At 38.5% G+C, this 26,613-nt stretch overlaps 1 protein-coding gene across 1 annotated transcript in view; it reads left to right on the plus strand.

Annotated features, from left to right (window-relative positions):
• The window catches only part of tasor2 (transcription activation suppressor family member 2), a 41,851-nt gene that overhangs the window by 2,378 nt on the left and 12,860 nt on the right, over positions 1-26,613 (plus strand). Inside the window, exons 2-16 of the mRNA XM_052093886.1 lie at positions 946-1,094; positions 1,190-1,285; positions 1,404-1,476; positions 14,395-14,486; positions 14,677-14,814; positions 14,926-15,053; positions 15,176-15,189; positions 15,385-15,484; positions 15,619-15,713; positions 15,837-15,937; positions 16,060-16,132; positions 16,210-16,281; positions 16,369-18,735; positions 19,722-20,508; positions 24,089-24,524. Coding sequence (XP_051949846.1) covers positions 946-1,094; positions 1,190-1,285; positions 1,404-1,476; positions 14,395-14,486; positions 14,677-14,814; positions 14,926-15,053; positions 15,176-15,189; positions 15,385-15,484; positions 15,619-15,713; positions 15,837-15,937; positions 16,060-16,132; positions 16,210-16,281; positions 16,369-18,735; positions 19,722-20,508; positions 24,089-24,524 — 4,721 coding nt within the window. The remainder of the gene's footprint in view (positions 1-945; positions 1,095-1,189; positions 1,286-1,403; positions 1,477-14,394; positions 14,487-14,676; positions 14,815-14,925; positions 15,054-15,175; positions 15,190-15,384; positions 15,485-15,618; positions 15,714-15,836; positions 15,938-16,059; positions 16,133-16,209; positions 16,282-16,368; positions 18,736-19,721; positions 20,509-24,088; positions 24,525-26,613) is intronic.

Raw genomic sequence — 26,613 nt, forward strand, 5'->3', positions numbered from 1 at the left:
CACTACAATTATACAGAGTGGTTGAGTTACCGTAGCATTTCTGTCAGCTCGAACCAGACTAGCTATTCTCTGTTGACCTCTCTCATCAACGAGGTGTTTCTGTCTGCAGAACTGGTGCACACTGGATGTTTTTCCCACCATTCTAAGTAAACTCTAGAGACTGTGGTGCGTGGAAATCCCAGGAGATCAGCAGTTACAGAAATATTTAAACCAGCCCATCTGGCACCAACAATCATGCTACAGTCGAAATCACTGAGATAAAAAAAAAAATTCCCCATTCTGATGGTTATTGTGAACATTAACTGAAGCTCCTGACCAGAGCCTTCATTATTTTATGCATGATCGCGTGAATAAAGGCACGGTCACACATACCATTTCACTGTGAATTACAGCCTTCTCAGTGGCAATCCAGTTTTCTCTCACGGTTTTTGCTTGGAGTTCAAGTTTGGTGAACTATGACAGGCTAAACCCCACATTGACCAGTGTGAAGTCACTTCATTTGGCAATGACCATTTTGTGGGCGGTGCATCATAAACCGCTACACTGAATAGTCACAAAGGACAATGACATGGGTTTCATTTTAACTTAAGCCTCAATGGGTATAAAGTGCAGCATTAAATAAGGCTGCTTGGCAATAAAATATTTTTGCTGGTTTCATTTGCGTTCAAGGTCCACCCACGCAATCTTCGCCTGTGTAACTACGCCTTAAGTAGGTGTACGTGTGTTCCCAATAAAGTGCTAAGTGAGTGTATTTCCAAAAAAAAACATTGCTAATGTTTTTAATTTCCTTGTGTCATCCTGTTAACCTAACTTGTAAATTCGCATACATTTCTGTGTGCCTCACATGATTTTCTATGTTAGCTTTGGAATAGCTCAATAGAATGCTTGGAATGTTTTGAAAGACTATTGTAAAATAGAACTCAGAAAAATGTCCTGTCTTGCCAGGTCTTCTGGAGCCTGTGCTTCCAGGCTCAGTAACCTTTAATAAGTGGATTCTAGCACCACTTCGGAACAACTATTTGTATAAGGAGTCCAGGGAATGTTTCACATACAACTCTGCCTATCTCATCAACAACTCTGATTTACAAAAACGGGTAAGTTGCATTTGGATGCTGTTCACTCCATACTAAGTTTAGCGTGAGATTTCTGATTTGTATCGTGTTATAACGCAAATGTTTTCTGCCAACAGTATGCTGCCTTTCATGCTGAGAAGCAGGAAAAAGGATATTCTGAGCAGGAACTTGAAGAATCATTTGGATTCCTGTTGTTTAATGATGAAAACAAGGTAAGAAACCCAAAACTCATTTAGTGTTTTTACTGAATCTATACAGACACAGCCTAGTTTTAAAACTGTGCTTTCTAAATGGTCAAAACCATTCATGTAACAATTGATTTTCTTACAGGCAAAGACAGTTGGGGAAACAGGCTTGTTGGTTGGTCAGGGAAAATGCACTACTCTTGGAGATTCCTTGAAAGGTAAAGACTTAAAGTTGGCCATTACACTTTGGGGATAATTTTAGCATGACATGCTTGTTTTTTACTTGAATGCCAAAGATCTCATGTTTCACATGTGACTGCAACAATATCAGCCATGAGGAGGTTCAGAAGTCAGACAAGAGATGTACTGTGCTATATGTAATGTGCTGTTGTCACTGACAGTCGCTGGCACCAACATTCATTTGACTGATTCTGTGCAAATCTTATTATACACAGGGATCAACAATTGTTTTGTTTTTTTCCACAATACCAACAATAATTGCGTTATATTTAACAACATAATTTTTAGATGAATGGTGTATAATAACAGATTACTAAAATGATTGTGCCATTTTAAATCGTAATATTCTAATTTCCAAGAGGACATGTGCATATCTGCAAGTTAAAAGTCTTTACACCTACATATGTAAAGGAAAAGTGAAATATGAATTGTACTGCTACAGTACATAGGGTATAACAACAGTTATGTTATAACTCATCTATAGAAAGAGAATGTGAAGGTAGCCTTTACAAAGGTCTTATCACTAGTGAACTGTATGCCTCTGATATCAAATAACCCAGATACCTAAGTAATTCCTGTGGTCCAAATTTTATATTGCCACTCATTTCAAATCTGCTAGAGACCACTTGGCTAATACAAACAGTTGGTGGTAAAATGTACCATGGAAAGATAAGTTAAAGGGGACATATTATGCAAAATCCAAGTTTTCAAATTCTTACATAATTATGTGTCCCCGGTGTATGTAGACATAAAGTATCACAAATTATGGTAAAAGACCATCCCCTCATTTACTTCCTTTCCCAAAAAAAAAAAAAACAGTGTCTCCAAACGAGCCGTTCAGGTTTGCAGCCCCTTATGACATCAAAAGGGGAGAAGTACTGCCCACGGCTGGTGAAGAGATCCACCTGAGTAGCTTAGATCTGCCCTCATTAAAACCTGAGTGAGCAGCGCACGGTCCGCCACATTTATCGCCTCACTAGAGCTGCTTGTGCTAACTCAAGAATGTCCCAGCTACAAGGTAGACACGACAAATGTTCTGTTAAACACAACAGTCTTCATATACTCCCGGCATCTCAGCCACTGAACACCCAGTGGATTGGTTTTATTTATTTTTTCTGATTAACACTTTTATTGATTCAGACACATGAAACAGAAAAGCAAACGTATATTCACTGAATCAACTTTTAACCATCAAAATACCCTATCGCCCTCCCAATCCCCAACGCCACCCTGACCCTTAACAAATATCCCTGTGGTCCAACTTGAGAATACACACAAAACAAAAAAAACAGCACACAATTTATTTATATATATATATATATATATATATATATATATATATATAAATAACACACATTTAAATCTACACATCTCTCTCTCTACATCCCTTCCCCGAGAGCCTTCCAAAAATGGCAAATAGCTGCCCCATTTTTAATTAAATAACCTGTCTTCCATATGACATTTCTTCTAATGCTGCCACCCTTCCCATCTCTATGCACCACTTCTGAGATGAGGGCGCTCTATCCGACTTCCATTCCCTGTATGATCTTCCTGCAGATCATAACACTGGCTAGGACCCAATTGTTTATGTATTTATCCCCTATATTATTGACCACCCCCATCGCCTAAAATACAGAGTCTGGGGCAAAATGAAATTTGAGTGTCCAACAGGTCACACAGAAAACTCTGAACCCTCAACCAAAAATCTTTTATCTTAACACACCACCAAAAAACACAGTTTGTGTCCCCATCTTCTGAATGGCTTCTTTAAGACTAAGCCTATACAATCTAGATGGGGTTCAATAGAATTTATGTAAAATCTTAAATTGCATAATGCACACCCTTGCTTCTCTAGATTTAGACTTGATGTTTTTTAGAATCCTAGCCCACACTCCCTTCTCTTATACCAAGTTAAAATCTTTCTCCCATAATCTCTTTAGAGAAGTTTAAGCTCCGTACCCCAGACTCTGAATTAGCAGAGAGTAATATACTGATGCCTCATGGCCTTTTCCAAAAGCAGTAATCACCACTTCCAGAGTATCCTGCTTTAGGGGGGTGAATGCCACTCCCAAAAATAGTACAAAGCAGGTGGCGCAGCTGTAAATACCTCAAGAAGTGAGACCTGGGAATCCCAAAATGTTGAACCATATTTTCAAAATATCTCAACACTCTCATACAAGTCACAGAGCGTACTAACCTCCCTCTTAATCCACTTTGTCCAGCAGAAAGGGGACTTATTTCTTTCTTCCTCAGAGTTTTGTAGGAGTCGGTGTTGTTGAGTCCGTTTGCTGGATTCCATCTCTAAGATAACGTTACCTAGTGTTGCAGTTTGTTGTCACTGTTGAATAGCAGAGGAGAAGCTACTGTGTGAGGCAAGGCTCTGGGTAGCGCGCACAAATGTGACGTCCTTTGGATTTTCCCTGCAAAAGCGGCCCGCTCCCTTCACATGAAAATCAGTATACAGGCTTTAATAGGCAACCTAGGAAGTCTGGGAAGGGCTAATTTTTTAAGTTGCATTTAAGTTGCATTTTTTTTTTTCATATTGCACCTTTTCATATTACACTGAACAAAAATATAAATGCAACATGTAAAGTGTTGGTCCCATGTTCCATGAGCTGAAATAAAAGATCCCAGAAATATTCCATATGCACAAAAAGCTTATTGCTCTCAAATTTTGTGCACAAATTTGATTACATCCCTGTTAGTGAGCATTCTCCTTTGCCAAGATAATCCATGCACCTGACAAGTGTTGCATAGTTGATTAAACAGCGTGATCATTACACAGGTGCTCCTTGTGCAGTTTTGTCACAACACCATGCCACAGATGTCTCAAGTTTTGAGGGAGCTTGCAATTGGCTCCCTCAAAACTGCAGTTTGGCATCGTAACCGACTTCAGTGGGCAAATGCTCACCTTCTATGGCACGCTGGAGAAGTGTGCTCTTCATGGATGAATCCCGGTTTCAACTGTACCGGGCAGATGGAAGACAGTGTGTATGGTGTCGTGGTATGGGCAGGCATACGCTACGGTCAAGGAACACAATTGCATTTTATTGATGGCAATTTAAATGCACAAATATATGAGATCCTGAGGCCCATTGTCATGCCATTCATCCAATGCCATCCCCTGATGTTTCAGCATAATAATGCACGGCCCCATGTCGCAAGGATCAGTACACAATTCCAGAAAGCTGAAATGGTCCCAGTTCTTTCCATGGCCTGCATACCCACCAGACATGTCACCCATTGAGCATGTTTGGGATGCTCTGGATCGACGTGTATGTCAGTGTGTTCCAGTTCCTGCCAATATCCAGCAACTTCACACAGCCATTGAAGAGGAGTGGGACAACATTCCACAGGCCACAATCAACAGCCTTATCAACTCTGAAAAGGAAATGTGTCTCACTGCATGAGGCAAATGGTGGTCACACCAGATACTAACTGTTTTCTGATCCACGTCGCTACCTTTTTTTTTTTAAGGTATCTGTGACCAACAGATGCATATCTGTATTCCCAGTCATGTGAAATCCATAGATTAGGTCCTAATGAATTTATTTAAATTGTCTGATTTCCTTAAATGAACTGTAACTCAGTAAAATCTTTGAAATTGTTGCATGTTGCCTTTTTTATTTTTGTTCAGTGTAAATGTCTGAATGAAACATTCTGGACACTTTTGTCCATACCACGTGCAAATGCGAGATAACAGGGTGTAACTTAACCTCTCCGGTTAGATTGATAGAAAGGCTTTGCAATGGCAAAATAGGGGCAAGAACTTACTGTTCAATACAAAACCAGAGAGGGGCTCTCTCAGGTGGAAGACCGGAAGAGAGGCCGAATGCATAATAATAAAACAAAATCTTGGGTAGGCCTAGCCCACCTTTGTCAATCGGTCTATGCAACTTACTGGAATGTAATCTGGGATGTTTACAAATCCAAATGAAGGACTTCGCTATGCTATCAAATTGCTTGAAATAAGAGATTGTAGCAGGTAGTTGAATTTTGGAATACAATTCATTTTAATAACATTAACCTTCCAAATCAAACTAAATCACACAAATTTGCTGGGAATAAATTGCCCAACTTAATGCCCTATTTAGAATAGAATAGAATCCTTTATTTTGGTCACCCATTATACACACAGTTGTTTGCATAGATACAGTGAAATGTATTCGTTTTCACATATCCCAGCTAAGCTGGGGTCAGAGTGCAAGGCCAGCCATGATACGGCGCCCCTGAAGCAGATAGGGTTAAGGGCCTTGCTCAAGGGCCCAACAGTGGCATCTTGGTGGTGCTGGGGCCTGAACCCCTGACCTTCTGGTCAGTAACCCTGAACCTCAACCGCTGAGCCACCACTGTTTGGGCCACTGAAAGGTGCTGTGCTGAAAAGCCATAACTGGGCAGTACGCTGCTAGAGCCAAAGCTTCGGATTTAGACCAGTTAGCTCTGTATCCTGAGAACTTAGAAAATCAATGAATAATTCTGTGGAGGCAAGGCATAGCACTAGTAGGGTCGAAGACGAATAACAAAATATAATCTGCTTAAAGCTAAAGCATTTTTAAAAAAACCTGGAAAATCATCCTCTTTCTTATCACGGCTGCTGATGTTTCCAAGGCAAGACAGAACAATAATGGGCAAAGAGGGCAACCCTGCCTGGTGCTCCTATACAGAGTAAAATAATCTGAAATTAATCAATTTGTTTATAGACACCCGGAAGTGGCAGTACAAAGTAACTTGATCCATCCAATAAAGTATTCCCGAACCGGTATATTTCCAAAATCTTAAAAAAATTATCCCAATCTAACATAACAAATACCTTTTCGGCTTCAAGTGAGATGGCACTTCAAGTGAGATGGCAAGAGTCTGATAATTTGCCACTGACCACATGATATTGGTGAAACACCTAATGTTGTCAGAAGGCCCGAATAAACCCCACCAGATCTATATAAGAGATGTCATAACTTAATAGGTTAGCCACATTTTTGACAATATTTTAACGTCTAGCTGGATCAGGGAAATTGGACATTAACTCTTACTCATTTGGATCTTTGTCATTTTTAAGAATCATACTGATCCGGGCTTGTGTCGTTTTTGGCGGAAGCTTTCCATTCTTTAAAGTTTTCGTATAAACTTCTAGCTAAAGTGGAGCCAGTTCTGTGGTATAAGATCTAAAAAAAAATCAGTGGCAAAGCTCTCTGGCCCCGAAGCCTTGCATGTAGGCAAGGCCTTAATTACCTCGGCAAGCTCCTCCAAGGATATCTCAGAATCAAGGGAATGTTTTTACTCAGTCGTCAGTTTAGGAAGTTCTAATGGTTTCACAACATTTCTAATATCTTCATCAGTAGACGAAGACGTGGAACTATAGAGATCAAGATAGAATTCTTTAAAAGCATTAATATCAATGGCCTAGGTAAATATTTCACCACCAGCAGATTTTACTGAGGAAGTGGTAGAAAAAGACACTCTATGTATCTAGCCAGAGGCTTCCCTGCTTTGTTCCCTGACTCAAAGTATGACTGTCTTGCCCTGAATAGACAAAACTCCACCTTCCGTGACAAAATAGTATTCTATCAGTATTTCAATCAGGTCAATTCTCTGAGGCCATTAGATGACATTCGAGGCTTCAGCTCTGCCTTGGCACTTTTAATATTCCCTTCCAACTCCACAAGTTCTTGTGCTTTGGATTGTTTGGTGAATGAGCCACACTGTATGATATGACCCTATGAACTGCCTGAAGTGCCTCCCAAGCCATGCCCACAGAGGATACTGAGGACAAGTTGGTCTCCATATAGACATTCATTTCAGCCTTTAGCATTTGTTGGATTTCAGAATTTTGCAAAAGGGATACATTAAAGTGCCAACTATATGATTTATTTTTCTCCGTTTGTGGCAACACCTCTAAACACACCAGGGCGTGATCTGTGACAAAACATTTTAATTGAGCAATCAACAACAGAAGAAATGAGGGACTTGGATATTAAAACAAATCTATTCTAGAGTAAATCATATGGACTGAAGAAAAAACATTATAGTCCCTACCTGATGGGTTCAAAAGTCTCCAAATATCTTTAAGACCAAGAGATTTACACATCCTGTGAAGCATCACTGATGCTCTAGGGGGCTTGCATACTTTTGCTTCACGATGATCAAGGACTGAGTCCATCAAAAGATTAAAATCTTCTCCCAATATTATAGCATGAGGGGTGCCAGTGGCTTGCAACATCCATACAAGATCTATAAAAAGGCCCTGATCATCAATAATAGGTGCATAAATATTAGACAAAATAAGACTGTCCCTGAATTTCAGCAAAAACAATAAAGACTCTTCCTAATTTATCTTTACTCTGTTTGAGATATTTAAAATGTAGATGTTTACTTATCAGTTTAATGACTCCCCTACTCTTACTCAAGCCAGCACTATAAATTTTTTTAAAAAAAAATCAGCTTCTTGCGGGGAAAGGTGCATTTCTTGAAGAAACACTATATCATATTTCTTAGAATTACACAGCAAAAGATATGCTAAAAAACAAAATCCAGCCATAAAATTATCCTAAAGGTGTGTTGCTCTACAAAATAAACTCCTGCCGATAGGCGGAACCAGCTCAAAAAGAGCGTGAAGAATCTTCAAACAGTCAAGCAAATGTTCAGTGAGCCGGTCCACTCGGCTCCAACGTGAGTACCACAGGGTGACTTGCTCACTCCATTGACGTTATGAAGGACATCGCTTGCGGTGAGCATTTGAAAGTTTTACAGCCATCCTTTATCATCTATTCTCAATTTGTCCTGGAATATTAGTGCAAAAGCAACCTTCCATTGATTCAGAAATTCCTTGAATCGATCACGTTTCTCTCTTGTCGAGTTGCAAAGTCTGGGAACAACAAAATGTTGTGGTTCTTTCAAGAAAACCTTCTTTTACTCATCGCCTCACATAACACAAGATCTTTATCGGATGATCTCAGAAATTTGGCCAGAATTGATTGGGGCCTGTCTCCTTCCGCAGATCGCCAAACCGGAACCCTGTGAGCTTGTTCGATTTCCCGCTTATGGCCTGCTATGTCGAGGAAATTTGGAAAGAGCCCGTCTAGGAATTTCGTCATATCCTGTCCTCGCCCTCATGAATTCTGACGATACGGACATTATTCCTCCAACTTCTCCCAGACATGCTCCAAATCCACCTTGGTTGCTAGCAGATTAGCAGATGATTCCCTCTCCCATGACTCCAGATAATCAGTCTGTTTCTCGACATCCCCCACTCTATAACCATATCAATTCATTTCGCCTCCATGGCAGTCGATCGATGTATCACTGCAAGATCCTCCAAGTCCGCAACGACCTTCGTCAGCATTGCCGACATGTTCAGCATCTCTTGCCACATTTCCCGCATCTCTTCGATCAAATCAACTCCCGGGCCGGCAGCCTGAACTGGGTAATCAACTTAAGCATTAAGACATGTCTTTTAATGTCTCCAAAGCTGAGGATTTTGAATTCTTTGACATATTGTCCTCCTAGAACAGTTATGGAACAGAGTGTATCGAATTTTACCGGTTTATGTCATTAAAAGTGTTAAACTAGCAAAGTGCGCAGAGCTCGCCTTTCATGCATGCGATCCTCACATGCCGTTGCGTGACTCCCCGATTAGTTTTATTTTTGCCAATGTGCCCACAACAATAGGAAAATCACTATATGTTTGTGCAAACCATTTTACGTCAGACTGCTTCATCAACAATGGTCAACAAAAGGCTGGATTTGCTTCCTAGCTAAGGATCAACGATGGATCAATACCAACTCTCCATAATCCAACTTCATATTTGCAAGTCATAATTTTGCACTTTATACTTTTTAATGTATGCAATTTGGCTTTCTGAATTTGCTTGTTTGCACTTTGCGTGAAAAACGCTTATTGTGAAAACATTGTGCTTTGTGTAATGTAGCGACTCTGTAGGCATCTGTGGTAGCGGGGGCGCGGTCAAGCAGCCGTCCGGAGAGGGAAGGCGGTAAGGATGCTTGCACCTGAGCTAAATTATGTCTAACACCTGTCTCTAATTCCAGTGAGCATGGGGAGTGGTGTGGCCGTTCATATGCTGCTCTCCCCATGCTCACTGGAATTAGAGACAGGTGTTAGACATAATTCAGCTCAGGTGCAGGCGTACTTACCGCCTTCCCTCTCAAGACGGCCGCCTGACCACACCCCTGCTACCACAGCATCGTTTCACAGTTTCCACATAAGCACCTGTACCACAATTTAAAAAATGGCCATTATACTAACGTTATTACAGTACTTGGTGTGTGTTGCTTATTGAAGTAGTACTGTTCCCTACAATGGAAAGCGGAGAAAGCTAATGTTGGCGTTCAACACCGCACAACAAATCATCCATCGTAGCAAAATGGCTGAAATAACCCTACAAAAGTTACACTTCAGTACGGCTGAACTCTAGTGTTTTCAGTAGCAGCCATAGTGGATCTCCTGCATTTTTGTCGCTGGGGTATCCATGGCACCAGCAGCAAACGCACAGCCAACTTCAAGAAATGGGTATGAGGAGCAGCAGCTCCTTTGCATTTAAAGCTACAGACACTAAAACAGCCCGTTTGGAACAGGGCTACAAAACAGGGGTATAAAGGCATGGTAGAATAAATGATCTGTGAGTTATTTTGAGCTGAAACTTGAAAGACACATTCTGGGGACACATGAGACTTGTATTACATAGGGTAAAAAGGGGCATAATATGTCCCCTTTAAGATTTGTAAATCGGATAAAACAAAACTGGGTCTTCCAAGAAAAGTACCTCATACTATTAGTCACATAGTGAGCAAATGGTTTGCTGTTATTAAGGATTTTTTTTTATTATTAATTTTGGATTATATACAAATATTTGCATGGGAATTTCTGATGGAGAGCAGAAGCGATTAAACATGGGTCATGCAGCACTAATAATAAGAATAAACCTTAATGCACACTGAAGCAAGACAGCCACAAAATAGCGTTTACTTAAAAGCAGTTTTGTGAAGACAAATGCCATTTGCTAAAAGGTGCACTCTGTAATTTGTTTACTTATATCATCTTGGGCTGACACCTAGGGGCATGGATGCAGCATCATTCAAATGCAGTAGTTTTCATTTATCGATGCCATTGTAGTAATTCACTATTCACAGTCACCCATGACACTATGTAGAATAAAATAAGCTTTTATAAGGTTACTGCTCTGACAGGAGTCTTTATCTTATGGGAGTGCTCGTGATTTTATACATGTTTCATAATTACAGTTCATTGCTTTAATCAGGAGTAAAACGTTTTTAACGAGTAAATACTGCACGTACTAATTGCACCTTTAATCATTTCTGTACTGTATGTTCTCGTTGTCTTTTATTATGAGGTGAAATTCAGCTGACATTTATTCAAATGTATGTAGTGTTTCTGATGATTCTTAGAGTTAACAAATTTCTTTTCAGTTTTTTTCAAATATCATGTAGCTGTTGAGTTACACTGAGTTAAAGTGGTTTTCACTTCTGCTTCCTCTGAGGTAAAATCTTTATATGCACAGACAGTGTAAAAGCAGACAGTGTTATTCTGTACGAAGGTTGGGGAGCCGCAAATACAAATAAAGTAGCTTACAGTCAATCTCACTTAGACAAGTTGTTGTTTGATCCTTTTATTTTTGCTAAAATATTTTAAGGTGTAGGATATACAGAGGCATGCAAACGTTTGGGCACCCCTGATCAAAATGTATGTTGCTGTGAATAGCTAATCGAGCAAAAGATGGCCTCATTTCCAGATGGCATTAAGTTAAAGATGACACATTTCTTTAATATTTTAATAAATTTTACTTTTTTATATCCATCCTTTTACAGTTTCAAAATAACAAAAAAGGAAAAGTTTGAAGCAAAAGTTTGGGCACCCTGCATGGCCCGTACTTAGTAACAACCCCCTGGCAAGTATCACTGCTTGTAAAAGCTTTTTTGTAGCCAGATAAGTGTCTTTCAATTCTTGTTTGGGGGATTTTCACCCATTCTTCCTTCCAAAAGGCTTCTAGTTCTATTCGCTGCTATTTAATTTAATCCATTCTTTCATCTACAAGCCCAAAGCATGATTGATCCACCCTCGTGCTTAACAGTTGGAGAGGTGTTTTTTCATGAAATTCTGCACCCTTTATTCTCCAAACATACCTTTGCTCATTGCGGCCAAAAAGTTATATTTTAATTTCATCAGTCCGCAGGACTTGTTTCTAAAATGCATCAGGCTTGTTTTGATGTTAATTTGCAAACTTCTGACACTGAAATTTACATTTACATTTACATTTATGCATTTGGCAGACGCTTTTATCCAAAGCGACTTACAGTGCACTTATTACAGGGACAATCCCCCCGGAGCAACCTGGAGTTAAGGGCCTTGCTCAAGGGCCCAACAGTGGCATCTTGGTGGTGCTGGGGCTTGAACCCCCAACCTTCTGGTCAGTAACCCTGAGCCTCAACCACTGAGCCACCACTGCCCCACTGAAATGTGTGGTGAGGATGCAGGAAAGGTTTTCTTCTCATGACTCTTCCAGGTGTCGCAGCACAGTAAAACAGTGCACCACTACTCCAGAGTCTGCTAAATCTTCCTTAAGGTCTTTTGCAGTCAAACAGGGGGTTGATTTGCCTTTCTAACAATCTTACAAGGAGTGCTCTCTGAAAGTTTTCTTGGTCTTCCAGACCTCAACTTGAACTCCACCGTTCCTGTTAACTGCCATTTCTTAATTACATTAGGAACTGAGGAAACGACTACCTGAAAACGCTTTTCCATATTCTTATAGCTTTCTCCTGCTTTGTGGGCATCAATTATTGTAATTTTCAAAGTGCTAGGCAGCTGCTTAGAGGAGCCCATGATTGTTGGAACAAGATTTGAGGAGTCAGAGTACATATAAAGCTTTGAAATTTGCATCACCTGACCTTTACAAACAATGATTGTGAACAAGCCATAGCCCTAACAAGCTAAATAAGGTCTGAGACTTTGGTAAAAGTTAGCTGAGAGCTCAAATCATGGTGCTCCTTTCCTTTTTTTCACTCTAAAATTGTACAAAATAAAAATAATAAACTAATGTTATATACACATTTTGAAAGTAATGTTTCATCTTTAACTTTATGCCTTTTGGAGTTCAGTTCATCTTTTGCATGCCACTGTAGTTATTTGCTGGATAAAAAAAGGTTTATATTTCAAAGTTTAAAAATGGCTAAGTTTATGTTGACAAGGTACCAAGTTAATACAATGGGCTCTTGTGAGGAAGGACTAATCTCTGTATTTCCAGATTTGTGAAATCGTCAAATCTTTTAAATATACTTTTGTAAAAGGTGCTGCAAGATAGATAGATAGATAGATAGACGTCCACATGTAGAACTGTATATTCTGCTTTTTCATAGTCTTATTAATTGTAGATGGACAATTCCCGATCACATCTAAATACATTTTCCGATATATTTTTTTCTATTTTAAATGTACAACCGTTTGTGGGGGCTGCTACGCAATTTATAAGCTGATTCTTTTTCGAATTTTCTATTATTGTAGTGTAATATATTTCAGCTAAACACAGTGCTTAATGATATTTAAAAGTGAACTGTGGTTGGTCGCTTTACATGTCAGTTAGACTGTTTCTTCTGTGTTAAGCCTAATTTATACCATGAAAGAAGCCAAACGTTTTTTCTCCTGGATGAACTAAAGCAGCCTAGGGGAACTAAGCCTGCATTTATACTACACACAGTGTCTTTTAAAAATGAATTAGTTGAGGGTGACTTCACTTTGTTTAACGTACTGTTCACAGTAGTCCATCTTTGATGAATGAAAATTAGGCTGTGAGGGATAGACTTACCATCTCTACAATGATCAATAGATCACATTTAGGCATGTTTGCAACAAGTAATCTGATCTGACTTCATAATAATCCCAATCTATCTCCACGCATCTTTGTGAGTTTGTGTTGTGAATCATATAAAAAAGTGTACTGCAAAATTTCTGAGAGATGGGTTATAAAGTTATAAATTTTTAACAATAGTAACCAAGATAACCACTCCTCAGCTGGCACGCGTGATTGTATATAAAAAAAAGTCACTTCCAAACCACACCCATTATTAGTTTTAACCAATCATTAATGTTCTTTGACTTGCCGAGTTTGAACAGGAGAAATATCACACAAACGAACACCAAAAACCTCATTGCATTTTGTCATCATTTTAAATATAAATATAAAAAGCCTGTTTGCCCAGTAAGTATAAATTAGCCGTAAGTGGGTGGTTTTTGAGTAGAATACTGTTAATAAGCTGCAACTCTGACTAAATTATATGCCGTCAGTCAAAGGTCTGGCTACATGAGACTAAGATTTGTTAAATAATTAGCGATACTAAATATTAGCCTAATCATGGCAGTTACACATGTTAAGGAGCTAACTCAAAACAACCTTTCTAGAACTCCTTTTACTCATTAGGTGTGTTTCCCCACAAACAAAAATATGTAGAACTAGTTTTCCAGCTTTAGAGAATCAGTTTATTGCCTTTGTTGGATATGAAAAACACCTTACCCTGCACTCTTCCTGAGTTGACTTTCAACAGATTTAAGCAGTTCTGGTTTGGTTTTTATAATCATACAGTTCTTGTTTTTTTTTATATATATATATATATATATGACTCCTTTGAGGGCAGATTTTCAAAGCTTTGTTACATTTAACACCATTTATACCAAAGCACTTTGGACATTTTAAGGTGAGGCTTGTGAATGGCTAGTCTAAAAATGTGTTGAACAGGTTTAGAATGTTTGAGTAAATATTTAGATATTGCACAGGATTCTGTTGGTGCAGAGAATTAAATTGTTTTGGAATTGTTTTCTATTCTTGGTTAAGATTATTAACATTTGTTATTTTCCATATTTACCCTTAAATTAGGTGTCTATGTCTCAAAATATTCTGACTGCCTTGACCTGAAGCGCTGGTACGATGGCAAGACTGGCTACATAGTCCTTTTGAAACTAACCAAGGTACAGATTTTAACAAGTTTAATTTGAAAATTGTTATCCTAGCATCAAAATTGTCTTTCTTTGCCAATGTTTTTTTTTTTTGATACGCCACAAGTTTTTTTGTGTGTTTTTAATGTTATTATTTAATACATATTGAGATCGGTTTTCCACATGTATATATTGATTTATTGATTTCATTGACTGGAATCAGGGCAGGGTTAAAGAGGTTACTGACAACTACACCCAGAATTTCACCCTTCCATCAGCTGGCTTTGACTGCCACATCTCAGAGCAGATCGGTGCTGTGTCTTCAACTACTAGTTCTTTCTTGGCCTATGAGCGGACACAGGTGAGATATTAATATTTTGTTAAAATTAATATTATTAAAAAATTAATTAGTTTCCTTCTTTCCTTCCATAGTATTAACCTGCATGTCTAACAAGGTTGGTTTCTATTGCAGTACTACATGTATGAAATTGCTGATGGAAGTAGTGAAACAGAAACAAGTCCAAGACATGCTTGTCCATTTGCCATTGTGGCATTCTCATATGGGAAGACTACCACCACTTCAGAGTTGGAGGAAAAGAGGTTTACAACTTTGCTCTTTGTGTTCTGATTAAGTTTTTTTTTTAATGCTAAACATCTTTAGCTGTATGTTCAAATGATGACAATGGACACTAAAAATCTTTTGTTTGCTCTTTCTTTTCAAGCGAACAAAAAACAGGTAAGGATTATGGATTACATTTGGCATGTTTTCTGATTTTATGGGGAAACTACTAATTGAATTGGGCAATTTGGGAAGATTGTTTCATTCAAAAAATTGTTGATTAGATTTATTCCTTGTTATAATTATAAATCTTTGACTGATCCATCTTTTTGATGATATGAAATGCTTTTAAATGCTAACCTGTCATTGTAGTGTTTCATTACAAACCATGGATTGGCCAATTCAAGATCGAATCGGCTGTCTATGATGTTGGTCTTCAGTCTGTGAACGGAGCCTGGTTTCCAGCAAAACTGTATGTTTTTAAAAAAAAAAAAACCTCTTGCTTGATACTATTAAATAGTTGTTAAAGAGCTAAAAAAAAATTCCCTTGCATCTTTTGTGTCTACTTATAAAATATAGGACTAAAAAGCAAACTGTATCTTTCAGCCCAAAAATGGTTAAAATTGACCATGCAATTGGTGTGTCTGAACTGAAGAGGACCTTGCCTCGCGAAATCTTCGAAACTTGCATTGTTGGTGAAGGTGTGTTAAAGTTGATATACCAAATGACAGTATTTTGTCCAAATTTGTGCTGAGATTTGAATAACTATAAATGTTTGGGCAACATCTGGTAACTTTTTTTTTTTTCTCTCCATATGCCCACAGTTTGTATAGATGGCAGATGTTTCAACTTGTACGATGTTGTCTCTTCTGAGGCAAAAAATGACCTTGCACAAATTACCTTGGAGCTCAAGGAAAAAGACATGGTAAACATTTAAAATAGGGAAATATTTCATAGTAGTTAACACCCAAAAAACAAATCTCTGAAAAGTCTTGTTTGTAACTATGATTTGTTTGTTTTTTTGTTTTGTTTTTTTTAATTCGCCAGGCTTTTGTTATACCACTGGATGATTCTGGATTCCTTATACTTTTACATTCTTCACACCTCTTTTCTTATGAAGGTAAGGTGTTGCCCAATTCTGATGTTATTTATGCTAAGCAGAACCTAGGAGTACCTGTTAACTTGTTGTTTTTATAGATGCAAAGTCCGGTAAAGTAGCAGCACTTCAAGGCATGTTTATTTTCCCAGACACTAGAGCTGTACCAAGAGGTAACAAGGAGATTGATTGACCATTTTAATATTTTAAATTTTTGAACCCTCTATGTCTTATCGACTTCTCCCTGTTTTTATATTAAGATACCAAGTGTGGACTACAAAAGACTAAGGTGTCAACAGATATAACCCAAGTTATACCAGCGCTCAACTATGCTGAAACAGAAATGGAAAAATGTCCTCCAACCCAGCAGGGGGCCCCTCATACTGTTTTGGAGAAACATCTGCAAAATTATGCCACTCTTATTCACCCAGGGTTAATGGACATTCCCACCAGGGAAGCCAGTATGTTTCCTGACCAATACGATGTGCCTAGCGGTTTTACTCTGATTGCCCCCAAATGGTCACAAGAGACTGGAACTCAATTAAAATCCTATTTTGATGAGCCTTGTGGCTTTACAATTCCAGTAGTAAGGGCATTGGAGTTACTGGCAGCTGGTCGACAGCAGCGTTGTGATGATAACGATGATGATGTCTACTATTGTATATCATCACCAGAGGAGGTGCCACAGACTCCTGCTGATGCCCATGTGGAAATGGAGAAGGCCATCAGTGATGGTCATAATCCCTCAGATGTGGTAGTTGAAAAAGTTGAGAATCTTAAAAATGCACAGAAGCATTTGTCTCAACCTGATTTGACAAAGGAGCTTGGAACCCTGGGAACAGCTGTAGTCCCAGCTGACACTGTGTTGGAGAACCCAGTTCTTACAGTGTCGCCCAAGTTGTGTGATGTGCCTACAGAGCACTGTGTAAGTATTCGTACTGATGTTGAGAAAACATCTCCAATCAGTTCTGAAAGTTGTAATGGAGTGGTTGTAGGTTTAACCTCCAATGAGACTCCCATCCAAAGTAGCAGCAGACTATTAACTGTATCAATTGAAGAAGGTGGTACTGCTTCAAGTGGGGGAATGCAGAATCGTATACATCCTGAGAATACAAAGGCTGATTCTGATAAGAAAGTAGATGGGAGGTCTCTTCCGAGGCATAGAGGTAAGAAGCCCAAAAGGCATTGGAAAACCAAGCAGGTTAAAAAGGACATTCTAAAAGAGCTTGCTTTACCAACTTCAAGTTTGACTCTCATTTTACCAGTCAACTCCACAGAAGCAATTTTTGAAGACCCTACAAAAGACAGGACTGACTCACACTCTTGGTCTGAGAATGTTTCTGATAGTAACCTCAATCAGAGAAGTGGTAGGGGCAGGGGACGAAGGCAAAAGGGTGTGAATCGAATTCTGAGTGAAGCCACACAAGAGCAAGCCTCTTTTGAAACAGCCTTACCCACAAGTGTGTCATCTGAAACTTTGCATGACCAAGGAATGGAAAATGAGACACTGAGTCCTTCAAAAGGAGACTGGCGGTCTCTTCCAAGGCGTAAAAGATTGTGGAATAGTGATGTCAGTCTGAAGCGTTCCTTGAGATCAGATGCTGTAAAGAATATTGATAATGATTTAAAAAGTGGCAAGACTAGAGTAAACGCACAACTCAGTGCCACAGAAGTGAGTATGTCTAGTGCTCCCAAGAGGAAGATGGAAGGATTTAGCATGAGGGAACGATATGGTCTAAAGACCATAATCACAACATGTGGCAGGGTATTTGTACCGCACGGCTCAGATGTTGCTTGTAAGGATATTGAATATTCAAGCAATGTGCAAAATGATAGCATAAATGAAAAAACATTTGTTGAGATGAGCATTGACACAAATACACAAATGATTTCTCCCATGGAGAACAAATCCAAAGAAATAGTGGAAAGTAAAGGAGCATCTCCTTTGATTCAAAAGGATGAATACCCCTTTAAAGATCCAGCAGTCAATGAAGGTGAAGAGAGGCCTTTAAAAAATAAGCCAAGTGTTCAGCAAGTTTCACCAATAACAACACTGGCCAAACAAAACAAACCTAGCCAATCGGAAATTGACAAAGACCAGCATTTATCTCCAAAACAATCAGAGTCCATGACTACTACAACGAATGAGGCATTGTTTCTCCAACACACTAACAAAAATCAGTCCGTTTCTATTCAAGCAGATGAAACTAACAGGCCACCCACAGTTCCTGACCAGTCCATGCACTCTAACCCAACAGTATCCTCTCCTGAGAAAATCAAAAAGAAAGCGAAACATGTGTACAGTGCAATATGTATAAGTAAATTAAAAACTGTACTCAGAAGGGGAAAGAGGACTAAATCGTCTTTCCCTGGTGACAATGGGATATCTGAGCCAGATAACACGGAGCCAGAATCAAAAAAAGGAAAGCCTGGCTACATCATGGATCTGATGCTTGATGATAATAAAATGAATAAAGAGTTAAAAGACAAAGGATCAAAATCCATCAGTGTTGAGGGACAGCACACCTCATTGTCAAATGGAAGCCATGATCCAGTGACCGCTTTTGAGATGATTAAACAACCTGTGTCTTGGAGAGGTCTTATTCACAAGGCCTCAAAGGAAAATGGTAAGAAAATGAATTTAGTCAAATTAAACAAGTGTGATAATATGCAAAGTGTACAAATATGGAAAAGCTTAATTTGCATGTTTAGGTCATGTGGGCGAATGGCATGTTCTATAGTAGTAATTAATGACAATTTCAAGATGTAGGTGCTCTTAAACACACACACACATACATATATATATATATATATATATATATGTGTATGTGTGTGTGTGTGTGTATATATATATAAATATATTTCAAGATAACCATGTATAATTATTTCATCATTATATATTGAATTATTGTTATATCCAACAAATATTTGTATATGCGATTAATCACGATTAATTAATCGGGACGACATGTAATTAATTTGATTACATTTTTTTATTGATTGACAGCCCTAATAAATATATATATTTCTTTCCCTCTACTAATCATTAGATTAAACATTAGTTGGTTATTGGCTTGAGCATAAGCATGATTATGTTGGCATTTTAAAATTGGCCTCACGTATTCCCTGTCTGTCTTTGTCTTTCATGTTAATCTTTTTCAGTATCTTAAAGGCAAAGTGTGTAATTTTTTTTTTTTTATATTATAATACTTTCTCCTATTACAGCTTAATATGCAGATACAAGTATAAGTAATCCATTGGTTGATTGATTTCCCTGAAGTGTAAACACTGTGGCTCTATAAAAACTTAGCCATTTGTCCTGACCAACAACATTTGCTCGATCAATTGATTGAGTCTGGGGGAGGTGGACTATCTGTCTGTCCACCCAATGGAAGATGACAGGAGTGTTTGGGGAAACCTGTTTCAATAACATTATTTTTGAAATTCTGTTTCTGTCACTTGAGGCACAGGAATTGCACACTTCACCTTTCAGACTGCTGTAACTTCATCTTTTTGTATGTCTTTGTAATACATTTTCTGATTATTTGCTTTTGCTATTTCCATTGCTGCTATTTTATGCTTTATTGTCTTTGTTTTTGTCTATTCTTTACAGGGTCCTTCAGTTTTAACACATCAGCACCTTTTGAAATGGTTAAACAAGCTGACCAGCAGCTCATATCATCACTTATTGGGGAAGGTGTGGGAAGGACAAGAATTAGCTCTGATGGCAAGGGCAGTACAGAGAAACTGACCATGGGTACAACGCTGCCCTCAGATGCTTTGAGTTTACTTGCTGACTTGGCTCTTGGTGCACGTAATGATAAAATGTTAACAAACTTAAAAGCCAAGCCTAGCCAGGAGACTACTGCTGGAGTCAAGGGCACTGGCTCCACAGAGTCAGTCCTTCATGCTCTACTTCGGTGTCCATCCACCAGATGTAATTCACCCCCCAGGTCTCCTTTCCCAGAGGGTCTTGTAGTGACTGGGGAGTTGATTTTGGAAATATCAAAAGAGCATTCTTACTCACAGCCCACCTCTCTACTGTCAGGTTTGTCTGGTACATGCCAACATGTTTCCTCTCCAGCTGGATCTGTAGAATCTCCACTGTCCTTAAAGGCTGGTGGGCTGCATATGAACCTACCCAGAGACACTACAGCCTCTTTTTATCAAGAGGAAGGAGGCAAAACTAAATTGAAGCATCAGATTTCTCCAAATGTGCCAGTACCATCAACCCTCAAGACGAAAAAGAGGAGGTCCAAAATATTTAGCAACAGATGCATAATCGAAAAGGAAGGATCCATTCAAGTGATTAGAATTTGGAGAGAAACATACGAGTTTAAATATGACAGTAGATTAACCAATGACAATTTAGACAAAACTGTCACACGAGCGCTTCATGGGTAGGTAACACTTTTTGTCTTTTATATTTGATTTCATTTACATTTTACAATGTCAAATATGTGATTTATTTATTTTTTTACAGATTTTCATTATTTTCTGCTTTATCTTAAATGTTGCAGAAATGCTTGATGCATAGCATTTTATGTGTACATATGCCCACACATAAACCATTTTGTTGTCTAAAACACTTTAAATGTGATCCACTTTATTATAAATACAAAGTGTAAAATAGTGAAAATAGTAACTAATATGCAAAATAATAATACTGACACTAAGGCTACTTGATGAACAGGTATGGCAATGCAGAACTGTATTGATTTTTTTCACATGCTGAAGAATTCTTTTGAAAAAGGAAAAAATACACATTTTGTACCATATGGAACCACTCTTACTCACTTTGTCAGACTATCCTAAAGCATTAGTGTGTTTTTGCTAACATTACCACATATAGCCGTGGCCAAAAGTATTGGCAGTGATATACATTTTGTGTTTCGCAAAGTTTTCTGCTTCAGTAGTTGTGGTGTTGATTCACATTGTTTCTAGATTATTGTGCAGAGTGATCAGATGCATTTTATATAATTGCAAAAAGCTTCATTGGCCAATTTCTTTTTTACTTTATCACAAAAACCCAAATTTCACAGTTTTTTGGCCCTGGCACAAAATGACCAGCTAACATAATTTCACTAATCATATCAGCAGCACCTGGAAGAGTGTGAAAGAGTGATTTCACCTGACTAGTACTCGAGCAATCTGATTGGAAAAAAAGAGCAGACTGATTGCTATAAAAGGAGGGAAGATGTGCTTCCAGTCATTGTGTTCTTGTTCGCAATGTTACCTATAAAGAAAGACGTGCAGCCATCATCGCTTTGCATCAAAATTGCCTCACATGCAAGGAAATTGCTGCAAAGAATATTGTACCTGAAAGAACCATTTACCGGATCATCAAGGAGAGAGGTTCAACTGCAGTGAGGAAGGCTTCAGGACATCCCAGAGTGTCCAGCAAGTGCCAGGACGTCTCCTCCTGAGGAGTCAGCTACAGAATCATGTCACCACCAGTGCAGAGCTTGCTCAATATTGGCAGCAGGTTGGTGTGAGTGCATCTGCATTTACAGTGAGGTGAAGACTTTTGGACAATGGCCTGGTGTCAAGAAGAGCAGCAAAGAAGCCACTTCTCTCCAAGAAAAACATCAAGGACAGACTGAAATTCTGCAGAAGACTGGTGCAAAGATATTTACTGTTTGGAACATCTGGAAAATCGATAGTCCGGAGAAGAAAAGGTGAACGCTACCATGAGTCCTGTGTCGTGCCAACAGTGAAGCATCCTGAGACAATGTGTGTGGTTGCTTTTCATCCAATGGAGTGGGCTCTCTCACAATTCTGCCCAAAAACACTGCCATGACTTAAGAATGGTATCAAAAAGTCCTGCAAGAGTAACTTCTCCCAACGATCCAGGAGCAATTTGGTGATGATCCGTACATTTTCCAGCATGATGGAGCACCATGTCACAAGGCAAGCGTGATAATGCAGTGGCTCGGAGATCATTACATTGACATTTTGGATCTGTGGCCAGGCAACTCCCCTGATCTTAATCCCATAGAGAACCTGTGGTCAATCCTCAAAAGGCGAGTGGACAAGCAGAAGTCCACAAATTGGGATCAACTCCGAGCACTAATAAGGCAAGAATGGATCGGCATCAGTCAGGATTTGGTACAGAAGCTGATATCCAGCTTGCTAGAGCGAATTGCAGAGGTTACGGTTGAAGACAAAATGATTAGCCCCCCTATGAAATTTCAGTTCTTTTTCAAATATTTCCCAAGTGATGTTAAACATAGCAAGGGGATTTTAACACATTATTTCTTATTATATTTTTCCTCTGGAGAAAGCCTTATTTCAATTTGCCTGGAATAAAATAATTATTTTTAAAAATTTAAAAACTTTTAAGGTCTATATTGTGGAACCAACCACTGTTATACAATGACTTGCCTGATTAACCTAACTCGCCTAATTAAACTGAGAATTAGTATCTTGCAAAACAACCAGTGAAGTAAAATAAAACTGTCATCATGGCAAAGACAAAATAAATTTGTTTAGAATTGAGAAAAATAATTGTTAATGCTCACAAAGCAGGAGAAGGATATAAAGTTTATCAAAGCGTTTTCAGGTGTCGAGAACTGCCGTGAGAAGTATTGTTAAGAAGTTTGAAGAGACCCACACAGTGGAGAACAAGACTGGCAGAGGCAGGAAGCGAAAGACTTGAAAGTAAACTGGTGAGAGAGGTTTCTAAAGACCCAAAAACAACTGCCAAGACACTAGTGAATGATTTAGCCAAGTCTGGGATTGATGTCTCAACGAAGACAGTCGCTAGAGACCTGCACAGGAATGGACTGCGAGGTTGCAGACCTCGCAGTTCTGAAGAAGAGACACCTCCAAGCTAGACTGGAATTTGCCAAGGACAACCTAGAGAAAAATTATGCATAATGGAAATGTGTCCTTTGATCAGATGAGACAAAACTAGAGTTCTTTGGCCATAGAGATGTTGCCTATGTTTGGAGAAAGAAGGGAAAGGCGCTCAACCCAAAGAACACCGTTCCCACAGTGAAACATGGCAGTGGGAGTATAGTGCTGTGGGGATGTTTCAGTGCGTCTGGAACTGGGAATCTCATCAGGGTCGAAGGAATCATGAAAAAGGAAGTCTACGAGAAGATTTTGAAAGACAACCCCAGGCAATCTGCAACAAAACTTGGTTTGGATTGACATTTCGTCTTCCAGCAACAACCCTTCTAGTGAAGAACTACCTCCAAACGAGCAAAGTGAATGTCCTTGACTGGACTGCACAAAGCCCAGACTTTAATCCCATATAAAATGTGTGTACCACACTGAAGACTAGAGTCCATGCCAGGAGACTACCAAATCTGGAGGAGCTTGAGAGATTTACTAATGAGGAATGGGCTGTGGCGACTCCGGAGAAATGCCTAAAACTTTGTTGAGAACTACAACAAACGACTCAAGGCTGTTATCAAGCAAAAGGGATACACTATTGACTATTAACATCAGAGGGCTAATCATTTTGACCTGTAGATTTTTTTATTCTTGGTTATAATTTTGTTTCTGTTTGTATTATAAACACTAAGTTGCCTAAATAAAATATCATGTTTAGAAATGCTATGTTGAAAAAAATCTTTGCTCCATTAAACAGCACTTGGGAATTATTTGAAAAATAACTAAATATTTCAAAAGGGCTAATTATTTTGTCTTCAGCTGTATGAAGAACAGGGGTCAACACTGTAAATATTGACACTCTGCATATGTTTTTGCCAATAAAAGCTTTTAAAACTAAATGCTTATCATTGTTTTCCAGTATACCATAGAAACATGTGAAAGAATTATCTACAAATACTGAAGCAGCAAACTTTGCAAAACACAAAATTGATGTCACTGCCAATACTTTTGGTCACGGCTGACATAGGTTATGCAGAGGTTTTCACCCAACAGTTAGACCTTTCCAACTCGAACTCAACACTCTGTATTCTTTGTAAACCACATTGTGTTAACCAAATTATTTTTTTCTCATTTTAACAGCAAATGGAACTTTGACATTGAAGACACCTTTGAGGAGGTCCATCTCATTTTTCACATGTGGATTGGTCTTTACTATAGTAAATCCACCTCCAGGTTATTTGATCTTGACAATATTACTGCACTTCCAAAGGGGAAGAACACTGCAAAAGTTCAGCAGGATAGAAATCCCATTCAAACTCTCGCGTCATTGCCCAGTGTTGAGTTAAGATCAAAAGAGGGCCCCACCCTGCCCTTGCGTCTATCATCAGACATTTTGGATCTTTCTGTGAAAAATAGTGAGCCTGTGAATCTCCACTCGGTCTCAAAACAAAGCAGTGAAGATAATATTGCAACACATTCTGGTGTGATATTGTGTCATAAGCATGAAACGGCACCAAGGCATTTACCTTCTGGGACAAAAGTCACCTTCACCATTCCAACATTAACAGCATTGATGGTAATGTTATATATCTTGAAATAATAGTAGGGTCATTCCATGTCAACTCAAAGTTCCCCGGCTAAAAAATGTAGTTTAGTCATTTTTATTTAATTTTTTCTCCTTAATTTGGAATGCCCAATGTCCTCATGATGGCATAGTGACTCCCCTCAATCCGAGTGGCGGAGGACGATTCTCAGTTGCCTCCATGTCTGAGACCATCAACCCACGCATCCTATCACATGGCTTGTTGAGCGCATTACCGCAGAGAAATGGCGCGTGTGGATGCTTCACACCATCCACCGTGGCATCAACGCACAACTCGCCATGCGCCCCACTGAGAACAAGAACCACATTATAGTGACCATGAAGAGGTTACCCCATGTGACTCTACCCTCCCTAGCAACTGGGCCAATTTGGTTGTTTAGGAGACCTGGCTGGAGTCCCTCAGCACACCCTGGATTCAAACTCGAGACTCCAGGTGTGGTAGTCAGCATCAATACTCGCTGAGCTACCCAGGCCCCTTCATTTTTATTTTATTTAATTTTTTTATAAAAGAAAAACTTCAATTCTTATGAATGCCAAAATATTAAATGCCATGCATGGGCCTATATTTACTGACTAATCCATTATTTTGTAAAGGGTGGGTAAAAATCATAATTTTCACCTATGAGGTTGGAAAAAAATCCACAGGTTAAAAAATAACCTTTGAAAGGTAACAGTGTCATGATTTTATTTAGATAGGTAGGTGTATTACTAAAATCAGTTGACTTCAGTACCCCTTGTTGCATTATATGCCAATGGTGTGAGTCCAAAAAGTGGAGAAAGAAATCCACTTGTGCTGTTTTTCCAAAGTTTGAATGCCTATAACTCTAGACATATTAAAGATAAGGTATTATCCTTTTAGATTATGGTTCTGAACTTCTGAATAATTTTTCCTTTTTGTATCCTCATTTTTAAGGCCCTATATGGATAAATTCTTAATGAAAATTGTTAAAATTCTACCTGTTTTAAATGGTCAAAAAGCAAATGTGGGTCACATGGTATTAGATTTGTTTTCCTTTTCCAACAAAATAAATTCCTGACACAAGTAATAGTGAATCTAGAAATGTACCTTTTGTTTATTCACATTAAAACAATTTCAAAATCTCAATTTTCCAGAGTTCAGAAGTACACTATTAATAAGTGATTTGGTTCTTCGGTTAGTGAAATACTATATCTGGTGTTTGGATTTCAAAGCTCTGAAATGCATCATTAGGGCTCCAAACACCAAAGGGGCTGAAACTCTACTGTGTTGGGACTTGGCACCATCCCACTAAGTTTGAGATCTCTGTGATTTACAGTGTTGTGACACCCAGACACTTTTAGTGCAGAAAAAAGCATAATAGAAAAATACATTAGCGTTTCAGCCCCTTTGGTGTTTGGACAACTGATCATGAATTCCAGATTTTTCCAACTAAATCTAAAATCCAAAAACTAGATATAGGTATTGCACAAACTAAAGAGCCATATTATGTCACTTATTCTTATTAATAGTGTATTTCTGGACTCTTGAAAATGGTGATTTTTGACATTATTGTTTTAATGTGAAATAAATGGAGTTGCCTTTCTAGATTCAACATTATTTGTACTTCAGATTTTGTTTTGTTCTAAAAAAAAAAAACTAGCTTCTTACCATGTGACCCAGATTTGGTACCTGGCCATAGAATATGAAGCCATATTGAGAGCCCCACATCTCTGGGATTTATTTATGAAGATTGAAAAAGAAAAGTTTATGAACCTGAATCTAAACGGATATTAACATATACTAAATGTAATTATTAAAATTAAAAATTATTATTTTATTTTTCAATTTGTGGACTCGCACCATTGTCATATAAAATCATGTCGGTGTTACTTTTGTTATTTTACCTGTAGTTTTGCTCCAAAATTATAGATGAAATTTGTTATTTTGATCCCCTCTACAAAACACTGGATAACTCCATGACATTTAATATTTTAGGCTTTCATCATAATTTGTTTATCTTTCTTTAGAAAAATCATTAACAAAAGAAAGTAATTTGCCCATGGAAGTTCTGAAATTTGGTTGATTTAACATGGAATAACCCAG

Source organism: Xyrauchen texanus, chromosome 27 (genome assembly GCF_025860055.1).
Source record: "Xyrauchen texanus isolate HMW12.3.18 chromosome 27, RBS_HiC_50CHRs, whole genome shotgun sequence".
NCBI classification, from domain to species: Eukaryota; Metazoa; Chordata; class Actinopteri; order Cypriniformes; family Catostomidae; genus Xyrauchen; species Xyrauchen texanus.